The sequence below is a fragment of the Aotus nancymaae genome, unplaced genomic scaffold (assembly GCF_030222135.1).
Source record: "Aotus nancymaae isolate 86718 unplaced genomic scaffold, 86718_ANA_hifiasm-v0.15.2.pri h1tg000040l, whole genome shotgun sequence".
In the NCBI taxonomy this organism is placed as follows: Eukaryota; Metazoa; Chordata; class Mammalia; order Primates; family Aotidae; genus Aotus; species Aotus nancymaae.
In genome coordinates, this window is record NW_026988454.1 from 69799075 (window position 1) to 69823186 (window position 24112).

General features: G+C 35.7%; 1 protein-coding gene across 3 annotated transcripts in view; it reads left to right on the forward strand.

The window, feature by feature from the left end:
• Window positions 1-24112, forward strand: part of MMS22L (MMS22 like, DNA repair protein) — a 148609-nt gene that overhangs the window by 22379 nt on the left and 102118 nt on the right. For all 3 annotated transcript variants that reach the window (XM_064360823.1, XM_012444264.3, XM_012444265.2), the window contains exons 10-11: window positions 2053-2229; window positions 10343-10405. In XM_064360823.1, the coding sequence (XP_064216893.1) occupies window positions 2053-2229; window positions 10343-10405 (240 nt within the window). The remainder of the gene's footprint in view (window positions 1-2052; window positions 2230-10342; window positions 10406-24112) is intronic.

A 24112-nucleotide genomic window follows, 5' to 3' on the forward strand; every position in this document is an offset into this window, starting at 1 on the left:
AGAGACAGGGCCTCACTGGTGCTGCTCAGGCTGGTCTCAAACACCTGACCTCAAGCAGTCCTTCTGCCTTGGCCTCCCAAAGTGCTATGATTGCAGGTGTGAGCTACCACAACTGGTCAATATACTACCTTTAAAAGAGTGACAGTTAGATGGACACATGACTTCTCAACAACAATGGAGGCCAGTAGGAATGATATCCTTATTGTATCAAAACAATATTTGTCAACCTAAAATTCTTTATCAATATTTTCAAAAGTGAGGTAAAATAAAGCTATTTTAAATGAAGCGACATTGAAAGGAGTCCTGAAGGATATTTAGGCAAAAGGACAGTGATGCCAAAATGGGAAATCTGACATGTAGAAGGAGTAAAGAGCAAAGAAAGTGGTAAATGTTTTGTATAAATCAGTAATTTATTGGAATTTAAAAATAGAGCTAAAGCATGTAGTAATGACATCTGAAGTGAGTAGGGCATAAATGAGCTAGAGTCTTTTAAGGTCCTTATTTTGTCTAAGAGAAAGGTCTGTATTAACTTACCAGGACATTTGGATATATGCTGTTATTTCTAAGATCATCAGTAAAATAAGAAAAGTTGGCCTTTTAACTTCCAAGGTAGTAGAATGGGAAAAAATAAATATTCAATCCCAAAGAAGGAGATGTTGGTAGATACAGTAGGTATGCAAATACAAATATGGAATAAGATTGTAGATTTAAAACTAAATATATTAGTCATATTACCTGCAATTATACTACTAAAAGCTCCATTTAAAAGATAATGTCAGGATAGATTGTAAGCTGGTTTACAAAAGATATATCTAAAACAATATGTCAAGGTTTAAAATTGATACAAAAGATACAGGAAAGTGAAATTAAACAAATACTGGAAAAATTTTGACTTTAAAACAAAAAAGCATTAAGTTGTTTTATAGTGATGAAATGTTTGCTTTATCAATAATACAAATTTAAATCTGCATGTGACTAATAACATGATGTTAACTATAGGAATTTAAAATTGACAGATTTTCAAGGAGAAATATACATGCATAGAAATAATAAAATATATTTCTAAATAACTCAGGTTAAGGAAGAGATAATGGAAATTAGGTAATATTCTGAAGTAAATCACATTCTATAAGCTAAAGCTTTGGGACTACAGCTAAAGTTGTAATTAGAGGGAAATTTGTAACTTTAAATGCAAATATGAGAGAAAAATATTGAAAATTAATGAACTAAGAATTTATCTCAAGATGTTGGAAATAACCCCTTCATAGTAAACCCAAAGAAAGTAAAAGGAAGAAAATTATTAAAATAATAAAATATTATGATATTAAAACAATAAAAAGGATAAAATGAGCCAAAAGTTGGTTCTTCATATTGATAACTAAAATTGGACAATTTTACTGAAGATGATTACAAAAATACTAAATACTAACTAGAAATATAAAAAGGAACATGACTTCAGTTCTATGTACATTAGAAAGGTAAGAGATACTGTTAACAACTTTATCTAAGAACTTGAATATTTACATAAAATACCTAGGAAAAAAACCTACTAAAACTCACTAAATGTTCTGGAATTGGGGATTGAATGTTTTATCATATAGTCATATACAGGAATATTGCAATGAATTATGGCTGTTTTCATTAATATGGATGAGTTCAGAAACTCATCCATATTAATGAAGCAAGTTACAAAAGAATTAGAAACAAGCTGCTTAAGAATACAGACATGCATTTAAAAAAAACGAAAACACAGATGAAGCCACCCAATATGTAATATAGGCTTATGTACCTGTGTGGCAAATGAGGGAAATGATTGATTATGAAAGTAAGCAAAATTGTTACCCCTGGATGGAGGAAGAAGAAGTAGAGTACTTCTAAAGTACTAGTTAGTTCTGATTCTTAACCTGGGTATTTTTATTATTTAAGTTTTATATGTGTATTTTGTATTGTCTTTTTTGTATGCTTTATTATAAAAATAGAGAAAAAACACTAAATCAAAGGCTATTGAAACTGTCTTAATTTAATCGAATCAAATTACCTCTGTTTCTATAGTCATTCTGGACCTGGTTGAATAAACTACTTAAAACACTGTTTGAAAAATCAAGTGACCGAAGAAGACCCTCTATGCCTGTAATCCAGTCCAGGGATCCATTAGGTTTTAGTTGGTGGATTATTACTCATGTAGCATCATTTTACCAGTTTGATCGCCATGGAGTACTAGATGAAATGGTAAGACTTCATTTTTTAAAAACTTGCTTATATTGTCAATTAATATGTATTATTTGGACAAATTAGAAAGTAAGTGAGCAGAAACAAGTCAAATTACAATCACAGAGATAAGTTATTTATATCTGTGTATAATGTTTCTGTAAACATCTTGAAAAATTATAAAGTTTATGTTTTAATTAATTTAAAAAAGGGAAATTGTGGAAGGTTTGGTATATAGTCCTGGCCGTTCTACTGAGCAATTGTGCGACCCTGAGCAAATTACTTAAACCTTTCCAACCCTGTCTTCCCTTAACAAAAAATCATGGAGTTGGATTTTCACAAAGTTTCCTTCTAGTTTTAAAATCTGTTAAGATTGGCAAAGAAATATCTCGAGGAATGAATTACTTACTTTTGTGAATAATTTAGTAAAAGTACTTGAGAATAACACTTCTCTAGTGAAGCTTTTTGCTAAGATAATTTATTAAACAACTGTGAATTTTGCTTCAAATAGATTTTAACTAGTATATTAATTTCTCATTAGAAACATTTTTTACAGTGTTACTTAAAAAACCCTATGAATAAAGCCAGCTAATAGATTTCTACTTTGAAAACCTATTTTTATACAATTTCTACCATATTCAGAAATTAATAGTATTATATTATTAAATCAGCCTATCAGTTCCATAAAATAAACATCTAGAATCATGAAGCAAATGTGTCTATATTTTCAAAATTGGTCTTTTTTATGGTAGTGGTTCCCAAACCTGGCTGATCATTAGACTTACTTGTGATTTTTAAAAAATCCAAGTATCTAGGCCAGGCATGGTGGCTTACACCTATAATCCCAGCACTTTGGGAGGCCAAGGTGGGTGGATCACTTGAGATCAGGAGTTCGACACCAGCCTGGTCAACGTGGTGAAACATTGTCTCTACTAAAAATTCAGAAACTAGCAGGGCATGGTGATGTACATGATACTTGGGAGACAGAGGCAGGAGAATCACTTGAACCCAGGAGATGGAGGTTATGGTGAGTGGAGATCACGCCATTGCATTCCATCCTGGGGAACAGGGTGAGACACCATCTCAAAAAAAAAAAAAAAATCCAGATATCTAGATATTAACTCTGGAGATCCTGACGTAGTAATCTGATTTGGAGTTTGGAAATCCTGATTTTTTTTTTTTTTTTTTGAGACGGAGTTTCGCTCTTGATACCCAGGCTGGAGCGCAATGGCGCGATCTCGGCTCACCGCAATCTCCGCCTCCTGGGTTCAGGCAATTCTCCTGCCTCAGCCTCCTGAGTAGCTGGGATTACAGGCACGCGCCACCATGCCCAGCTAATTTTTTGTATTAGTAGAGACGGGGTTTCACCATGTTGACCAGGATGGTCTCGATCTCTTGACCTCGTGATCCACCCGCCTCGGCCTCCCAAAGTGCTGGGATTACAGGCTTGAGCCACCGCGCCCGGCCAGAAATCCTGATTTTTAAAAAGTTCCTTGGTTCTCATCTTCTAAGAGGAATGGGAACCATTGCTTTATGAAATATATTCTTTGATAGGCTTGATGGATTTTCCTCTTTGGAATATTGGATAGACCCAGCTTTGAGAAGTCATCTAGGGAATCTGAGGGTTAATATTAACATAGCATCATAGAAATGGAAAGGGTCTCAAAAAGTCCTTTAAATAATCCGCCTAATAATAAAAGACCCTTTAGGAGACCCTAGGATACAGTGAAATAAGTCAGACATTGGTCTGAGAAGTTCACACACAGCTCAATATCCATGTATTTAAGTATTCTACCAATTTATTGAGAAAAGTCAATGAACTTCTCACTGAAAATAATTATGTGTTTTTGTTTGTATCCATGTGTATTTACCATGCCAATACAGAGTAAATAATAAATTTTAGCAATTGCCGTTATTACTAGCTTTTTTATTCAGTGTTTTTGTGGAGTTAATGTGATTTCAAATATTTTAATTATTAGAATACTAGAACAATATTAAAGGAACTAAAAAAAATTACCTATGATTCTAAGGTCTTAACATAAGCATTTGCATTTCTCTTCCTTTCCAGCTTTAGTTGGAGGAACTTTAGTTCCTCCAAGTATATATTTCTCATTTTAATCCATCTAAGTAAATATGGCAATTAAGCATTTCTGAGTTCCTTTTAAGTATTAACATAATATTAGGTGCCTGTGAGAGGATACACATGAAATAGATAGTACTACTTTTTTTCTTTTTTAATTGAGATTGAATCTCACTGTCACCCAGGTTGGAGTGCAGTGGCACAATCTTGGCTTGCTGCAACCTCTGCCTCCCGGGTTCAAGCAACTCTCCTGTTTCAGCCTCCCGAGTAGCTGGGCTTACAGGCACACATCACCGCGCCCAGATAATTTTTGTGTTTTTAGTAGAGATGGAGTTTCACCATGTTGGCCAGGCTAGTGTCAAACTCCTGACCTCAGGTGATCCGCCTGCCTCGGCCTCCCAAAAGTGCTGGCATTACAAGTGTGAGCCACCGCACCCTGTCAGACTGTACTACTTCTTGCTTTAAGGAATATTCTTTTAGGTTATTAATACTTGTTGGAACTGTATTAAAACTTATTTGAGTGCATAGTATATTTCAATATATTAGTTGATATTGACCCCCCCCAGATATTCTCAGTGTGGTAGGCAATCTAGTCACATTAATATATATCATTGCTATTGTAATATTGAATTGCATCGATATAACCACCCATGGTATCAGTGCTGAAATCACTCTTCTATTTCATACAGAGAACTCCAGAGGAGATTATTGCTTTTATTTACTCTGAATCAAGGTAGTAAATGAATTGTCTATGTTTAAAATAGCTTAACTTGTGTCTTCTAATATTTGTCAGCAGCTCCTGTGTGATTTTCTTTTGCCAAGATACTTTTATTTTTTAAAATCACATATTTTATGTAGAAGATTTTAAAAGAAAAGGCTCTGATAATTAATTGAAAAAGAACCTTGCATATGATAAAATGATGAGGATATGTAGTATATATGTGTATATGTACATGTAAAATAAACTTTGCCTTTACATATGAGTCCTCAAAGAGTTTTAAATATTTCTGGATTTCTTAAAGGCTTTTAAAGAAAAACAAGCTCTCTAGGTAATAATAGTTTTCATTAGGGGTAAAATATGTGCTGCATTTTGTAACATATTTATTATTTCGTAGTTACTGTATATTATCTCAGTGAAATATAAAGTAGGTGAGAGGGTAATAGATTTGTTTTACAGCTAAAGAAATTGAGATACACTGTGGTTAAATATCACCCTATTTTATCTCTTAGATAAACTTGATATTAGAGTTCTCCTAAGGATTGCCTCTTCTGAATAGGTCTTTGATAGGGTAACCATGTGTTCCAGTTTGCCAGGTACAGACAGTCCCAGTTGATACCTATTATCTATTTATCCTAACTGGTTAATTTTTACTTTTATCCTCAAAGTGTTTCAGTTTAACTGACAAATCAGATAGTCATTCTAAGCTATGAACATAGAGGCATGTTGACATGTTGTTTCTGAGAGATTATATAAGATGTTAATTTGGGTCTGGGATCTATTTAGATTAGAATTTTGAAAATTCTTTTTTTTTTCCTCCTTATGATATATTAACCAACTACAGCAGAGAAAATGACTGTGTTGTAAGCATGTTTTATTCTACTAAAGAGTAATCTGGAGTGAGAGATGATATGAAGTAATAATGGCTAGTCATATGTTCTTCACCAGAGAAATATCTCTAATCTTGTAGCAGTGTGGAGATGTTTCAGTTTTTAAATGTGAACTGCTTTGCCCTGAAGGTTAATGTGAAATCTTTACATTTTAAATAGATTTAAAATGTAAACCTGTAGTGGATTTAAATCACAAAGCTATAATGGATTTAACTCACAAAGCAGCCAATTTCTTAGTGTAGGCCTATAAGAAAAATTTGGTATCTCACTTTTTATATTAGAGTCATTAGATTTTCATACATTTCTATTTAATGGTTTTCTCTCAACCAAGATGAGAGTGGGTTACTCTCACAATTCTACTCATCTGTTTAAAACCAAATATAGTTTAAAAAGGAAAATTACTTCCGGGCATTGCAGGGGGTCAGTTCTAACAGTGTTTTCTGTACCCAGAACTTAGTACAATCAGTCAGGCTAGCTGATGCTCATCTCTGAAACATCTGAAATAGTAACTAGATAAAAGTGTGAAATGTAACCTTAAAATGAAAGTTGCACCAGACTGCCTCATCTGCTGAAAGTGGAGGGTGGAGTATCTATTTTACATGTCTGGTAGAGATCCTACCTATACTAAAGCTTAAATGGGTGTCTTAGTTTTAATAGTGAGATAAGAAATATAAAATGTAACCTCAAAGTGATGACATCCTACCTCCTTTCTATCAGCAGATTTAACTTGGTAGGTAGAAAAAAGAATGCTGTAGCTGCTCAAAGTGAAATTTTATTGTGGAAGAAAAATCGGTATCCCTTTGATACATCTTCTCTTACATTTGATTTGGGCATGATATAATTGCCATTCTTTTCTTTAAATTACTGTTTATTTTTGTTTTAGATTATAGCCACAATACTGATTTATATAGTTGAAATTCTTTGGGTGAGAATTACACTTTTTCTGTAATTCTTGTGATTCAAATGCTTTGATAACACAGAGTGATTGAAATATACTAAACACTATCCAGTTATAAAGCTAAAACTTAAATTACATCAACCCTATCATGGCCTTTCTCACTTGGCACTGAAGGTGACATTTTCTTAATAAAGAATGATACAAAAATGTAATCCTGAAATCTGAGAGAAGGCGTGCTAAGGAAAAAAAAAATTGGTTGCTGGTACATTTTATAATAGAAGAAATACAGGCTTTGGTGCCAGATAAATTTGGATTTGAATTCATTCTTTGACTTCTACATACATGACCTTCCTGAGACTTAATTATGTTTTCCGTGAAATGGGGAAATTTTTTTGAGGAAGTAATGTGTAAAGAACATAACACTATACATATAGTATTGATATAAGGAAATGATCTTTTTTTGAGAGAGACTTTTAGGGCCAACTACCAAGGTTCAGGGCACAGTCCCTAAGACTGTCTCTACTTCTGACATCAATTGAAAGCTCAGGGTGTTCCCAAAACTATCCTTATCCTTAGGTTTGATAATTTGTTAGGACTCTCAGAACTCACTGAAAGCTATTATTTTGTTTTCTTAAGGGGAAGGATATAAATTAACATCAGCCAAGAAGAAGGACATAGGCCAGAGTCCAGAAGTGCCAAATGTGGAACTTCTATTGTTTTCTCCTCATGGAGTCAGGCATCTTCTGCTATCAGTGTGTGATAGTATGCAAGGAGTGTTGCAAAATAGGTGCCCACTCAAGCCTCAGTGTTCATAGTTTTTATGGGAGTTCCATTATGTAGGCATGGACTATTAAATTGCTCACATAACTGGTTTCAGTTTCCAAGTCACCTAACTTAAAGCACCCAGCCTGAGTCACATTGTTGGTCTTTTGGGCATGACCAGTCCCTAAGCTAAGACAATATGGGTATGTCCAGCCTTTACTCCCTATCACATTGTTAAATTATCCAGTGTGACCATAGGCCCCTAGTCAAAGATGCTATTATCAGGCATAACATTCAGAAGGCCCAGGCAGGACCTCCCAGGAAGCTAAGGGCAAAGGCCACATCTTTTCTTTATTTTTTTTCTTCTTTTGTTTTGTTTTCTTTTAGTTTTTGAGATGAAGTCTCACTCTGTTGCCCAGGCTAGAGTGCAGTGGCACGATCTCGGCTCACTGCAATTTCTGCCTCCTGGGTTAAGGCAATTCTCCTGCCTCAGCCTCCCATGTAGCTGGGATTACAAGCACACCCTGCTAATTTTTGTATTTTAATAGAGATGGGGTTTTACCATGTTGGCCAGGCTGGTCTCAAACTCCTGATCTCAAGGGATCCACCTGCCTCTGCCTCCCAAAGTGCTGGAATTACAGGCTTGAGCCACCGCGCCCAGCAGGCCAGATCTTTTCTTTGGGCAAGGCCAAATTCTCTACTCCACATTTTCTCCCAATAAATCATTTTTTTTGTTCATTCACTTTATTTCTGTATGTCAAAAAGTCAATAATTTTGCTAAAAATAACTAAATCATTGTATTAGTAATCTATTGCTGTGTCACAGAAGTTTACCAGCATCAAACAAAAATTTATTATCTAACACTCAATTTCTGAGAGTCAGGTCTTCAGGAAAAGATTAGCTGGGTGGTTCTAGCTCAGGGTCTGTCATAAGGTTGCAGTGAAACTATCAGACAGGGTTTCACTATCAGAAGGTTTAACTGGAACTGGAGGATTTGCTTTTGGCTTTACTTTTGTTAGCAGAATCCTTCAGTTTCTCATCATATGGGCTGTTCACAATATAGCTGTTTCCAGATCAAGTTAACAGGTCAAAGTATCATGAAGATGGAAGCTTCAGTGTCTTGTAACCTATTCTTGGAGGTTACATACTATCATTCATATTGGTACTGGTAGGCTGTTAGTGACCAACCTTAGTACAGTGTGAGAGGGAATTGTAGAAAGCATAAATTCCAGAAGACAAGGGTCATTGGGGGACATCTTAGAGGCTGACTACCATACTGTCTATGCTCTTTATTAGAAAATATTGGCCGGGCATGGTGGCTCATGCCTGTAGTCTCAGCACTTTTGGAGGCCGAGGTGGGTGGATCACAAGGTCAGGATGTTGAGACCAGCCTGGCCAATATGGTGAAACCCTGTCTCTACTAAAAATAGAAAAATTAGCCAGGCGTGGTGATGGGCACCTGTAGTTCCAGCTATTCGGGAGGCTGTGGCAAGAGAATCGCTTGAACCTGGGAGGTGGAGGCTGCAGGGAGCCAAGATCTGGCCACTGCACTCCATCCTGGGCGATGGTAAGACTCCATCTAAAAAAAAAAAATTTTATTTAGAGATTTACTATAGTTAGCATTTTACATGAATATTGTCTAACCATTTAAAATGATGAGTATTCATCATGCTTTATTTAACACTTTGTCATTTTAGTTCATTCCTGTGAGCATCATATTCCTTATAACAGGGATAAGAAGGGTATGGTGAACGTCTTTCTTTTACTTTTTAAGGTCTTAGATTTTGCTGTTTGAGGTCTTATGATTACTTTTTATACCTTTTTTTCCCCTCCACATTAGAAACTGGTTATTACTTGCTTATTATTTAAAAACACTTTCTTTGCTTCTGGTTTTGTTCAGTATGCACATGTGCAGAACTTAAGAACTGAGTATTAAGTGAACAAAGTATCCTGGAGAGTGTTTTCCAGGCTTTCCTTTTGGAAATGTGGAATTGTTTTAAGTGCCTACCTAGCCTTTGTGAAAGTCCTTTTTAGCTTTCTTCCTTATCACAGAGATCATTCTAGATAGTTGAGGATGCCAGATAGGTGACCATTAGCAAAATGTGGTAGCACTGTGTAAAGGTTCCTTTATTTTCTGTATAAAATTTTAGTTACTTTGTTTACTAAAGCAGATGGTCTCAGGTTTATTATGCGTGATATGAAGGAAAAAGCTCCAGTGAGTAAAGTGGAAAATAGAGATGAATACTCAGCATTAAAAAAAAACACCAAAAATACATGTAGATATATGGTGTTTGTTTTTTTTTTCAGTTGGATTTTTGTATATGAAAGCAGAAATTAAAGATTTGGTAGAATATCTATAGGTTTATTATGCGTGAAATGAAGGAAAAAGCTCCAGTGATTAAAGTGGAAAATAGAGATGAATACTCAGCATTAAAAAAAAACACCAAAAATACATGTAGATATATGGTGGTTGTTTTTTTTTTCAGTTGGATTTTTGTATCTGAAAGCAGAAATTAAAGATTTGGTAGAATATCTATATCTTACTGAAGTACCACTGTTACAACTCCTGTTACGGTTTGTATTGGATTGGAATAGCAGTACATTTTTTTCTGCCAAGTTCGTTAACTAACTCTTTACCAAAGCAATATTAGAAATTCAAGAAATTACATTAATGCTGAATGATAGAGAAAAATGTATTGGACACATAATTTCCTATATCCTAATTTTAAATATAGGCATAGTCAAGCACAGTAATTTTGATATACTACTGTTTTCTCCCTTTCTAGAGAAAAATGGAATCAAATTGGAACTTTGTAGAAGAACTGCTGAAAAAGTCCATCAGTGTTCAGGTATGCAATTAAAGTAAGACATTTTATGGACTTTGTTAAATTTTTATGCCATAAATTTTATTTTTAAAACCAAGCAAGCTGTTAAAAATGATTCAGATAACAAATAACTTTTATGCTTTGAAGGGTCACAGTAGTTTCTTTTAGTGATTATTCTTTAAAGATTTTTAACACTGAGTTGTCAGTTAAAGGACAAAGATAATTATCCTAGTTGGTGACTTTGACAAAATATATTCAAAATAAGTGGTAGATGCTTCAGAACTGTATGCCATTCCTTGACTGTATGATATCAAACTAGGTGACACAATGAGGGAGATAGTCGTTGGTATTGGAAATTCAGCTATATCCTCATCACAGCAGGAAGGTGACTTGCCTTGCTGAGCAATTTGTCTTACAGGCTTGAATCATATTCTAACTGATAAGGTCCTAGTTTCTGAGCATTCATTTTATACCTTATCATTTTTCTTTCTGCAGAGCTGTTAATGTAGTGCTTCATGGCCTAGAGGTCAGACTTGACCTCCTTTTAAAATAGTTTTAAACATGCTGTTCATCACATTTTTAAACATATTGTATGGAAGCCCTGTAAATTTTTATAATATGTTATCATTTTTTTAAGAGTTTATGGAGAATTGTAATAATATTTTGGAATTTGGGAAACTTTCTTTTAAGAAATAAAGATTATTTAAAACTTGAGGAATAAAAGAGAAATATTGTAGTATAATATGGCTTTATGGGGGGGGTGTGTGTGTGTGTGTGTTTGTGTGTATATAGAGTAGCTATGTCTTTGGAAAACATCGTAATTGCTTGAAATTTTCTTTTGCTTATTATCTGCATTAACTCTTACTTTTTTAAAGAAACATAAGGTATTTAGTTGTATCAATCATCTAATTATGAACTAAAAATTCTAGCTTAGAATGACAAAGAATTCCACATACATAAATTGTATCAGAAACAAAAGATCTATTATCTTTTTATAATCTTTTCTACAATCCCTTTAAAAGTTTTTGTTTTATATTTCATTTTTGTCCTATATCATACTCATTGGTGTTCCTCACTTTTTGAGAACATACTGATTTAGTAACTTATGTAAATTTTTTCTTATGTACATTTTTTATTTCAGAATGAAGGGATTACTAAAAGGTGGCTGTGAAATGAGATGCATATTACAGTGGTCATTGTCATTTGTATCAGTTATTAGTTCAATCTTAATGCTTTAACTTGGCATACTTAAAACCAAATGCAAAGAATTTCAGTAAAGTCTGGATAACATTCCGTTGACAATTACTGAATCTGAGTCAGTAACTCAGGGCTTTAATTTTCAATTAAATTGTAACTGCTTGTGTCCTTTAAATTTCTTGCTGCTGGACCCATGTTTCTGTTGTATTTAATAATTTTTAAACTCCGTTTTAGCTCTAACAGTGTATGAATTTATGGTTTTGCGCTCAGCTGGTTTTAAGTTACAGAATACTTTTTAGGACTCTCTAAAGGTTATAGGATAAGTATATACTCTAAAGGTTTATATGGATAAATATATATATATTTACATATTATATAAATATACAAAATATATATGTGAATAAATTTATTCTCTCCTGTTGTTCCTCATTAGGGTACATATTTCCTAGGCAGGAATAACAAGAGAATTTGTCATCACCTCTGTTTCATAGAAGAATTTGCTTTTTGTCTAAGACATTGAAAACCTTCTTTAAACACTTTTATTTTCTTGGAAAATAAATACTTTTTTTCTTTGGATTTTGACTCTCTATAATTTTGATTTTAAATGAAAGAAACTCATATTTACTTGAAAAAATACTTCTTTTTAGTTGGACTGTCTTACTTACAATGTGCTAAAACCTATTCTGACACTGCATAGCATACTTTAAAAATATAACTAGTATTTTAATGGTGGCAGTTAAAGCTGCTTTAAGGATAAATTAGCAATGCTTAGTAGATAGGGTGGGTTTTTTTTAAAAAAAAAAATAAGGCAGACAGTAGGTAGAACTAATTGGCAACTCCCACTTGGACAGACAGAGCAGCGTATTGAGACTCACATCATAAACTTTTGCTCCAAGAACCACCGCAGGAACATACCAGGAAAACTCAAAGAATTTACAAACCCTTTGAAAGAAGCGGCCTGTTCCTGCAAATTCCATGAGACAGCCGTAAAACCGTAAGTGCCCAAAGTGTGAGAGGGGGAAAGTCTGTCTCCAGACTCATATCCTCACTGGGGAACCGGAAAATCCAAATCACAGGAGAAGGATTTAACCTTACCTAGAGCTGAAGCAAATTTAGAGAGCTGAACGAAATATAAAAGTAGAAGCAGCAGTGGGAAGAGCTCTGTGGGCACGCCAGGTTGCCTAGGAAGCCCAGGAAAGCTTTTTATGACTCTCTCTCACAGGGGTTCTTGAGGAGGGCAGTCAGTGGAATTTGGGAAGGACCACAAGGAGAAGGAGACTTCCAACTGAACTTTTTAATAATTTCAGCCAAGTGTGAATTTTCCTGGGCAGAATATTGGCAGTGGTGGGGGTGGGGCAAATGGGAAATGGATAGGAGCACAGAAGCCACCCAGGCAGGGAGGAGCAAGACCTGAAAGTCCAGCTTGCTTTCTTAGCTAGGAGGCTTGCAGCCTGGGGCAAGATCTCAGCCCTGCATACCAGAGGCCAGGATATAAATTCAGCTCTGTTGGCTGTTTTGGGGAGCATAGTGGGAGTCAGACTGACCTTGCTGGCTGCATGGGAGCTGGGTGAGGCCTATCAATTCTACCGTTGCCCCACTTTTCTGGAGACCTATATGAAGCAGCAGAGGCAGCCATAATTCCTCTTGGAACATAACTTCGTTGCCCTGAGCACTGCCCCCTGCCCATACACCACAGTGGTTGCATCAAGCCCTGCCCAAGGAGAGTCTGAGCTCAGACATGCGTAACCATTCTTACACCTTACGGTGTTTATATTAGGGTTCTCTAGAGGGACAGAACTAATATGGATGGGTGGATGGATGGATGGGAATTTATTAAGGAGTGGTAACTCACATCATAAGGTTACACAGTAGGCCACCTGCAAGCTGAGGAGCAAGGAAGCCAGTCCAAGTCCCAAAACTAAAGAACTTAGTCTCCAATCTTTGAGGACAGGAAGCATCCAGCATGGAAGAAAGAGGTAGGGTGGGAGACTAAGCCAGTCTAGTCTTTTCACATTCTTCTGCCTGCTTTTTATTCTGGCTGAGCTGACAGCTGATTAGATTGTGCCCACTCAGATTAAGAATAGGTCTGCTTTTCCCAGCCCAGTGACTCAAATATTAATCTCCTTTGGCAACACCCTCACAGATACACCCAAGATCAATACTTCATTCTTCAATCCAATCAAATTGACACTCATTATTAATCATCACAGTCTTTTTCTACCCACCTGGTAGCCGAAGACAGAAAATGTAAATTCATGGGAGCACCATGGCCCCATCTATCACCTGAGAAACCTGAATACTTATGCAGGTGATTTCAGGGCAAGCTTATAGACCCCCTATAGTACCACAGCTGATGCTCTCTTGAAATTTCCACTTCCTGGCTGAAGGTCAATCAACTCAAGCCATTATAGCAACTCATAACAGAACAGCCTTGCAAGAAAGAAAACAACATCTAATTCCATCACCTGTAACATCCTGTTTAACCAGAGGTCCTGAATCTGTGACATACTTCATTGCTAGCATAACCGGCATTCAAGAAAACCAGTGTACTAAACAAAACTACAACCAAGGATCCTCACAGAGTCCATGTCACTCCCCTGCTACTACCACCACCAGAGGTGGTGGTTTCCGTGGCTGAGAGACCTGAAGACAGATCACATCACAAGACTCTTTGCAGACACCCCCCAGTACCAGCCCAGTAGCTCTGCTGGGTGGCTAGACCCAGAAGAGAAATAACAATCACTGCAAACTGGCTCTCAGAAAGGGGGAGAGCACCACATCAAAGGATCACCCTGCAGTACAAAAGAATCTTAGTCCTTGGGACTCAAGTCTTTCCTCTGACATGGTCTACCCAAATGAGAAGGACCCAGAAAAACAATTCTGGTAATTGGACAAACAAGGTTCTATATCACTCCCAGAAGGTCACACTAACTCACCAGCAATGAATCCACATCAAGAAGAAATCTCTGAATTATAAGAAAAGTAATTCAAGAGATCGATTATTAAGTTACTCAAAGAGGCAACAGAGAAAGGTGAAAATTTAAAGAAATTTAAAAAATAATACAGGATATGCATGAAAAGATTCAGAGAAATATATATCATAAATAAAAAACAACTGGAAAATGACACATTTAGAGAAATGCAAAATACACTGGGAAGTTTCAACAGTAGAATCCAACAAGTAGAAGAAAGAGCTTCCGAGCTTGAAGACAGGGTTTTCAAATTAATCCAATCTGATAAAGACAAAGAAAATATATATTTTTTTATAAAAATGAACAAAACCTCCAAGAAGACTGGGATTATGTTAAGTGACCAAACCTAAGAATAATTAGTGTTCCCGAGGAAAAAGAGAAATCTAAAAGTTTAGAAAACTTATTTGAGGGAATAATTGAGGAAAACTTCATTGGCCTTGCTAGAAATCTAGACATCCAAATATAAGAAGCTCAAAGAACACCTGGGAAACATCACAAAAAAATAATCACCTAGGCACATAGTCCATCAGATTACCTAAAGTCAAGACAAAGGAAAGAATCTTAAGAACTATGAGGCAAAAAGCATCAGGTAACCTAAAAAGGAAAACCTGTCAAGTTAACAGCAGATATTTTAGCAGAATACAAGCTAGGAAAGATTGGGATCCTGTCTTTAGCATCCTTAAACAAAATCATTATCAGTCAAGAATGTTGTATCAGTGAGCTTCATAAATGAAGGAATGATAAAGTTTTTTTCAGACAAACAAATACTAAGAGAACTTGCCACTGCCAAGCCAGCACTACAAGAATTGCTAAAAGGAGTCCTAAGTCTTGAACAGAAACCTCAAAATATACCAAATAAACCTCCTTAAAGCATAAATCTCACTGAGCCTGTCAAACAATAACACAATGAAAAAAAAACAGGGCATTCAGGCAACAACTAGCACAGTGAATAGTAACTAATGTTGAATGTAAATTACCTAAATGTGCCACTTAAAAGATACAGAATGGCAGAATAGATAAGAATTTAGCAACCAAGAATCTGCTGTCTGCAAGAGACTTAAAACATGAGGACTCATATAAACTTCAGGTAATGGGGTAGAAAAAGATACTCCATTCGAATGGATACCAAAAGCAGGCAGGAGTAACCATTCTTACATCAGACAAAACAGACTTTAAAGCAACAACAGTTTAAAGACAAAGAGGGACATGTTGTAATGATAAAAGGGTCCAACAGAAAAATATCGTAATCCTAAATACAAATGCAACTAACACTGGAGCTCCCACATTTATAAAACAATTACTAGACCTAAGAAATGAGATAGATGGCAATACAATAATAGTGGGGGACTTCAGTACTCCACTAACAATACCAGTCAGGTCATCAAGGAAAGAAAGTCAACAAAGAAACAATGGATTTAAACTATACCCTAGAACAAATGAACTTAACAGATATTTACAGAACATTTTACTCAACAACTGCAGAATATATACATTCTGTTCACCAGCACATGGAACATTCGCCAAGATAGACCATATGATAGACTACAAAACAAGTCTCAATTTAAAAGATTGAAATTATATCAAGTACTCTCTCAGACTACAGTGAAATAAAATTGGAAATCAACTCCAAAAGAAATCTTGAAAACTGTACAAATATATGGAAATTAGTTAATCTGCTCCTGAATGATCAATAATGAAATCAAAATGGAATTTAAAAAATTCTTTGAACTAAATGATAATAGTGACACAACCTATCAAAACCTCTGAGATACAGCAGAAGCAGTGCTAAGAGGAAAGTTCATAGCGTTAAATGCCTACATCAAAAAGTCTGAACAAGGACAAATAGACAATTTAAGATCACACTTCAAAGAACTAGAGATATAAGAACAAGCCCAGATCCAGCAGAAGAAAAGAAATAGCAAAGATCAGAGCAGAACTAAATGAAATTGAAACAAAAAAAAATTACAAAAGATAAACAAAAAGCTGGGTTTTTTTTGGAAAAGATAAATAAAATTGATAGGTCATTAGTGAGATTAACCAAAAAAAAAAAAAAGAGAGAAGATCCAAATAAGCTTTATTAGAAATAATTAGAAATGAAATGGGAGATATACAACCAATACCACAGAAATACAAAAGATCATTCAGGGCTACTAGAATACCTTTATGTGCATAAACTAGAAAACCTAGAGCAAATGGATAAATTTGTGGAAATATGCAACCCTCCTAGATTAAACCAGGAAGAAACAGAAACTCTGAACAGACCAGTAGCAAGCAGTAAAATTGAAATGGTAATTTAAAAGTCACCAAAAAAAAAAAAAAAAAAACAAATCCAGAACTAGACAGACTCATAGCTGAATTCTATCAGACATTCAAAGAAGAATTGGTACTAATCCTACTTAAACTATTTTGAAAGATAGAGGAAAAGAGAATCCTCCCTAAACTATCCTCTGAAGCCAATATTACCCTAATATGAAAACCAGGAAAGGGCACAGCAAAAGTAGAAAACTGCAGACCAGGATCCCTGATGAACTTAATGCGAAAGTCCTCAACAAAATACTCATGAACTGAATCCAGCAACATATCCAGAAAATAATCTATCATAATCAAGTAGGTTTCATACCAGGGATGCAGGGATGGTTTAACATACACAAATCAATAAATGTGATACCCTACATAAACAGAATTAAACACAAAAATTATTTGATCATTTCAATAGACACAGAAGAAGCATTTGACAAAATCCAGTGTCCCTTTATGATTAAAATCCTCAGCAAAATCAGCGTAGAAGGGACATATCTTAAGGTAATAAAAGCCATCTATGACAAACTCACAGCCAGCATTATGCTGAATGGGGAGAAAAGTTGGAAGCATTCCCCCTGAGAACTGGAACAAGACAAAGATGCCCACTTTTGCCACTTCTGTTCAATATAGCACTAGAAGTCCAAGCCAGAGCAATCAGATAAGAGAAAGAAGTAAAGGGCATCCACATCGATAATGAGGAAGTCAGACTGTCACTGTTTGCAGATGATATAATCTTGTACCTAGAAAACCCTGAAGACTCATCCAAAGAAACTCCTAAATCTGATAAATGAATTTATTAGTAAAGTTTCAGGATACAAAATCAATGTACATGAATCAGTAGTACTGCTATACACCAACAGTGACCAAGCTGAGAATCAAATCAAGAACTCAGCCCCTTTTACAATAGTCACAAAAAAATAAAATACTTATGGAGTATACCTAGCCAAGGAGGTAAAGGACCTCTATAAGGAAAAGTACAAAACAGTGCTGAACAACAAATCATAGATGACAGAAACAACTAGAAATACATCCCATTCTCATGAATGAGTAGAATCAGTATTGTGAAAATGACCATAGTGCCAAAAGCAGTCTACAAATTTATTGCAATTCCCCTCAAAATACTGTCATCATTCTTAACTAGAAGAAACAATTCTAAAATTCATATGGAACTGAAAAAGAGCCTGCATAGCCAATGCAAGGCTAAGCAAAAAGTACAAATGTGGAGGCATCTCATTACCCGACTTCAAACTATACTATGAGGCTATAGTCACCAAAACAGCACAGATATAAAAATAGGCATGTAGACCAGTGAAACAGAATGGAGAACCCAGAAATAAAGCCAAATACTTAGAGCCAACTGATCTTCAGCAAAGCAAATAAAAACATATAATGGGGAAAGGACACCCTATTCAACAAACAGTGCTGGGATAATTGGCAAGCCACATGTAGGAGAATGGAACTGGATCCTCCTCTCTCACCTTATACAAAAATCAACTCATGATGGATCAAAGACTTAAATCTAAGACCTGAAACCATAAACGTTCTAGAAAATAACTTCTAGACATTGGCCTTGGCAAAGAGTTCATGACCAAGAACCCAAAGTGAATATGACAAAAACAAAAATAGATGGGATTTAATTAAAGTAAAAAGCTTCTGCATAGCAAAAGAAATAATGAGTAAACAACCCACAGAGTGGGAGAAAATCTTCACAATCTGCATATCTGACAAAGAACTAATATCCAGAATCTACAAGGAACTCAAACAAATCAGCAAGAACAAACAATCCCATCAGAAAGTGGGCTAAGGACATGAATAGGCAGTACTCAAAAGAAGATATATAAATGTCCAAGAAACAGATGAAAAACTGCTCAACATTACTAATGATCAGGAAATGCAAATCAAAACCACAATGTGACACCACCTTACCCCTACAAAAATGGCCATAACTTAAAAATAAAAAAATAATAGATGTTGATGTGGACTTGGTGAAAAGGAAACACTTTTACACTGCTGGTGGGAATATAAACTCGTACATTCACTGCGGAAAACATTATAGAGTTTCCTTAGAGAGTTAAAAGAAGACTTAACATTTGATCCATCAGTGCCACTATTAGATGTCTATCCCGATGAAAAGAAGTCATTATGAAACACTTTAACATGCATGTTTATAGCAGGACAATTCACAATTGCAAAAATACAGAATCAGCCCAAATGCCCATTAATCAACAAGTGGATGAAGAAAATGTTCCATGGAACATGGAACACTATTCAGCCTTAAAAAGGAACAAAATAATGGCATTTGCAGGAACCTGGATTGAGTTGGAGACCATTATTCTTAGAGAAGTAACTCAGGAAGGGAAAGCTAACCATCATATGTTCTTATTTATAACTTGGAGCTAAGCTATGAGGATGCAAAGGCATAAGCACGATATAATAGACTTTGGGGACCTGAGGGGAAGGGTGAGAGTAGATGAGGGTTAAAAGACTATACCTTGGGTACAGTGTATACTGCTCGAAAAGACTATACCTTGGGTATAGGCCAGGTGCGGTGGCTCCTGCCTGTAATCCCAGCACTTTAGGAAGCTGAGGCAAGTGATCACCTGAAGTCTGTAGTTCAAGATCAGCCTGGCCAACATGGTGAAACCCTGTCAATACTACAAATACAAAAATTAGCTGGGCATAGTGGCGTGTGCCTTTAATCCCAGCTACTCTGGAGACTGAGGCAGGAGAATTGCTTGAACCTGGGAGGCAGAGGTTTCAGTGAGCTGAGATTGCATCATTGACTACAGCCTAGGTGACAAGAGCAAAACTCTGTCTCAAAAAAAAAAATGACTATAGTTTGAGTACAGTGTATATTGCTTGGGTGATGGGTGCACCAAAATCTCAGAAATCACCACTAAAGAACTTATTCATGTAGCCAAACACCACTTGTTTCCCAAAGACTACTGGGGGCCGGGGGGGTGGTGTGGGGAAAGAAGTAGGTCGGGTGACCGACCAACCACCCTGGTTTGCATGGCCCAGAGTTTCACTGCTAAACCAGGAAAGGTCTGAACAAACAAAGGTCTGAAAGTTAGTCACCCTAGAAGTAGGAATAATATGACTAATCTAAGACACATGCTCTGTGAATGTAGGTCTAACATAAAGTCAAAATAATATCTTTCCTAAGGGAAAAGAGGCCATTATAATATTTGGGAAGAAGTAGTTCTCTGGTTCTCTGCTAATCCTTCAGTTTTGGTGTTCCTTGATTGTATCAAATTATATTCTATAAGTATATAGGACTATGTGTTGGATTTCTGGAAACCAGTTTTGTGGGTGTAGTAGCAGGTAGTCATACAGAATAATATATTTGGATAGAACTATCAGTTTGATTTTATCAGTTTTCCTCCCATTGAGATAACTTGATTTCTGACCATGGTCATGATGACTTGATTTCCAACAGTGACAGTGATCAAAGAGTCCATTTGCTGTATTTAAACAAAACAAAAACCTTCCAAATATATAGCAGTCTTCAAATAAAATTAGTCTACACTTAATTATGCTTTTTGTTTTTATTTTTTATTTTAAGAGGGAGTCTTTCACTATCACCCACAATGGTGTGGTTATAGCTCACTATAACCTTGAATTCCCCTGAGCTCAAGCACTTCTCCTGTCTCTGTCTCCCAAGTAGCTAGGACAGATGCATGCCACCATGTCTGGCTAATATTTTCATTTTATAGAGATGGGTCTTGCTATGCTGCCCAGGCTGATCTTGAACTCTTGGCCTCAAGAAATCCTCCTGCCTCGGCCTCCAAGAGTGCTTGGGATTACAGATGTGAGCCAGCACACCCAACCTACCACTAGAGCTTTAATTAAGCAAATAATGTTTCAAATTCTTTTTTCTAGCCAGAGAGGATCTGCCAGAAACAAAGGTGGAGTTTTAGTTTAGTGAAAAGAACATGTATTGCTTAATTTTACTTGCATAGGTACAAATAGATAAGTGCTTTAAAAACAGTTTTTTAGAGGTAATCCTATTTAATATTTGTGAAGGCTAATTGTAAACATTTGTTGTACCTTTAGAACAGCCTTATTGTTTACATATGAAAAGGAAGGTTTTTTTTTTTTTGTCCTTTGCTTCCTGCTTTTTAAAAGCCTCATTGTTTTCTGAGATCACAGAAGCAATTTCTAGTTTTGTAAAGGTTATGGAAGGGTATTTAAAAAGTAAGCCTGATTTTAAAAAATTATTTTGATTTGTCAAACACACATTAATTTGGAGATTCCAGGAGTAGAAACAACTCAGAATGTGATTAGATCTAAGTAATGTGGGGCAGTAGTCTTTAAATAACTGAAGGATCTTAACAGGGATATTGAAGTCCAACTCTGTTTATTCACTCCTAAAAATAAATCCAATTAGGCAAACTTCTAGTCCCAGTTACTGTTTAGACTGTGAATAAATTTTCTTCTTGTGATGGTTTCTGATAGGTAGATTAGTTATGCATAAAAAATGAGCTTTTTTTAAATTATATATGATAGCCAGTTAAGTTGCCATTTCTATATAATAAGCTAAAAGATTGAATGTGCTTATTATTAGTTCAATTAAAGATGTGACCTATGTAGTATGCCCATATGTAATATGCCTAAATTTGATTGTTCTAAATAAAGATAGAACGTTCTTTAAAAAAGGACTAAAGCAGAGATTAGAAGCAGGCATACTCATTTAATGGACTTACTGGAATATTCATTAAATAGTTCATATTCTCTCCTTGTGTCTCTGTCTCTCTCATACACACAAGACACACACACACACACCCCAGATGAGATACACTACAGCTCTCTCATATACACTAACACACAAGACACACACACACACACCCTAGATGAGATACACTCCAACCCATAAGGGCTTCTGAAAAATGTGGGAGATGAGTAGTATTCCTTGAGCCAGTCAGGTTTAAGACTGTGTGGAAAAGAGGCCCATAGAACTTATGGCTTACTAAAAGTAATCTTTCATCGGAGGGCATGGATTTACATGTCTTTAATGAAATCTGTGTGATTAAGTAGAGTTTGCTTAAAACTGACAAAATTAAAATGTATCAGCTTAAGGAACAATACTATGAACCTGTTGCATTTATTGTTTGATCATCAAAAGAGCAGCATTGGTCTAAAAAAAGTGCATTTCTCTCCTGCAGATAATAAAACAATAGCTATCTCTGTGCAAGCTGTACTTAACACTTACTGCACATTTCTTCGCTTAATACTTATGACAGTCTTGTGTAGTGATGATATTCTTGTTTCCATTTTACACTTTTACAGACTGAGGCCCAGAATGTTTGAAGAATTTTTCCAGGTTCACACAGCTAGCTTAGGAAATGGCAGAGCTGAGATTTGAATTTTCATATATGTTTAACTCCACTGTGTGGTACCTAGCATTCTTCCTTTCGCTTTTCTTAAGGTTTGCATATTTTTTATAGTTTAAGTATGTTTTTGTGGATTTTATATGGTAAAATGAGCTTCATATATCAAATAAAACCCTTCAATGTGAACTTTGATAACATAACTACTTTTTTACCTTATAAACACAATAAAATTAGTATGCTTTATTTCAGTTTGGTAGTGCGCCATAGGAATCAATATGAAGCTAGGTCTAGTTTAATATTTTCATAATAAAATTAGAGGATATTAGTGATGGACGGAACCTCGCCTTCTTTGAAGTGTATTTTAAAGAATGAATAGAGTTAAGGCCTTGTCAAAAAAAAAAAATATTGTGCATTGCTGTATTTTAGCCATGTTTGGGTCACTCTTCATTCATTGAAAAGTTATGTACCAAGATCACTGTATTCTTCTATACTGGTAAACTGTTGCTGCTAGTGACCCTGATATTATTGTGTATAATTGAACTGTCCTTTCAATTTCTTAATATCCTTACTTCTTCTTAGATTTCCTTTTACTTGCCTCATCTACCTCCTCCCATTGTTATACTCTGCAGTGTTTCACTTTTCATTTTTCTTTTTTTTTTTTGCCCATTACCATTGACCTTTTCATTTTTCTGTCCTCTTCCATTTTCTTTCTTTCTTAAACAATGTATACAGCCCATTATTATTATTACTCCATGAAAAGCATCTTTAATTCCATAACCCTTATCTTATTTTAGCCATGAAAAAGCCACTCCTATCTCCCACCCCACCCACAGCTGAATATTGTAGGAGAAAAATCATACAATCATTTTTACTAAAGTGTCTGACTTAAATTTTTGATCATAAAGCTCAAATGGCTATCAGCTTTAGAATGTTTGCTTTTCTGCTCTCCAAAATGACTTATTTCAGAACTTCTTCTTCTTTTTTTTTGTTTTTTTTGAGAGGGAGCCTCACTGTCATCTGGCTGGAGTACAATGGCGCAATCTCAGCTAACTACAAACTCCAGCTCCTGGGTTCAAGCGATTCTTCTGCCTCGGCCTCCTGAGTAACTGAGATTACTGGCGCCTGCCACCACGCCCAGCTAATTTTTGTAATTTTTAGTAGAGACGGGGTTTCACCACGTTGGCCAGACTGGTCTTGAACTCCTGTCCTCAGGTGATCCACCCACCTCAAGCTCCCAAAGTGCTGGGATTACAGGCAGGAGCCATCACACCCATCCCAGAACTTCTCTTTAACATGCAATTTAATACATACTCTCCTCCAATCCAGTTAGCTCAACATCTTACTTCATAAATCATTGAAAAATAGAATCAGTTAATTAAGAATTCTTCTCTTTACACCTTCAAATCTCCCGACATGTCTGCTTTGTATTCCTCTTTTATATTGAAAGTGTCACTGTTTCTATCAAGATCTAATTCCTTCTCCTGTACACTGGATCTTAACTCTTCTCACCTGTTCAAGTTTATGTTTTCACTTAAATATCTTTACTTCCTCACCTCCTAGATATCCTCAGCCATCTATAGGTGAGCTTCTTCTTTATAATTTCCACCAAACCCCAAACTGCTCTGGCAAGGCCATCAGTGACTTCCATTGTTCTTCCAAGGGTTCTTATTTCTTTTTGTAACCTCTGAGCAGCAGTCAATCCTGTTCACCATTGTGATTTTTCTGAAATACTTCTCTCAATATCTACAATGCCTGGTTTCCTTTCTACTTCAGTCACCACTTGTTTTTACATACAGATTATTCTTCATTTGCTTCATATCAAAATGTTGCAATATCAAAGGGCTCTCAGTTATTGATCCTTTAATCATTTTTCATCTGTGTTCTTTCCTTGGGTGATATTATCTAGCCTCCTTGCTCTAATAACTATT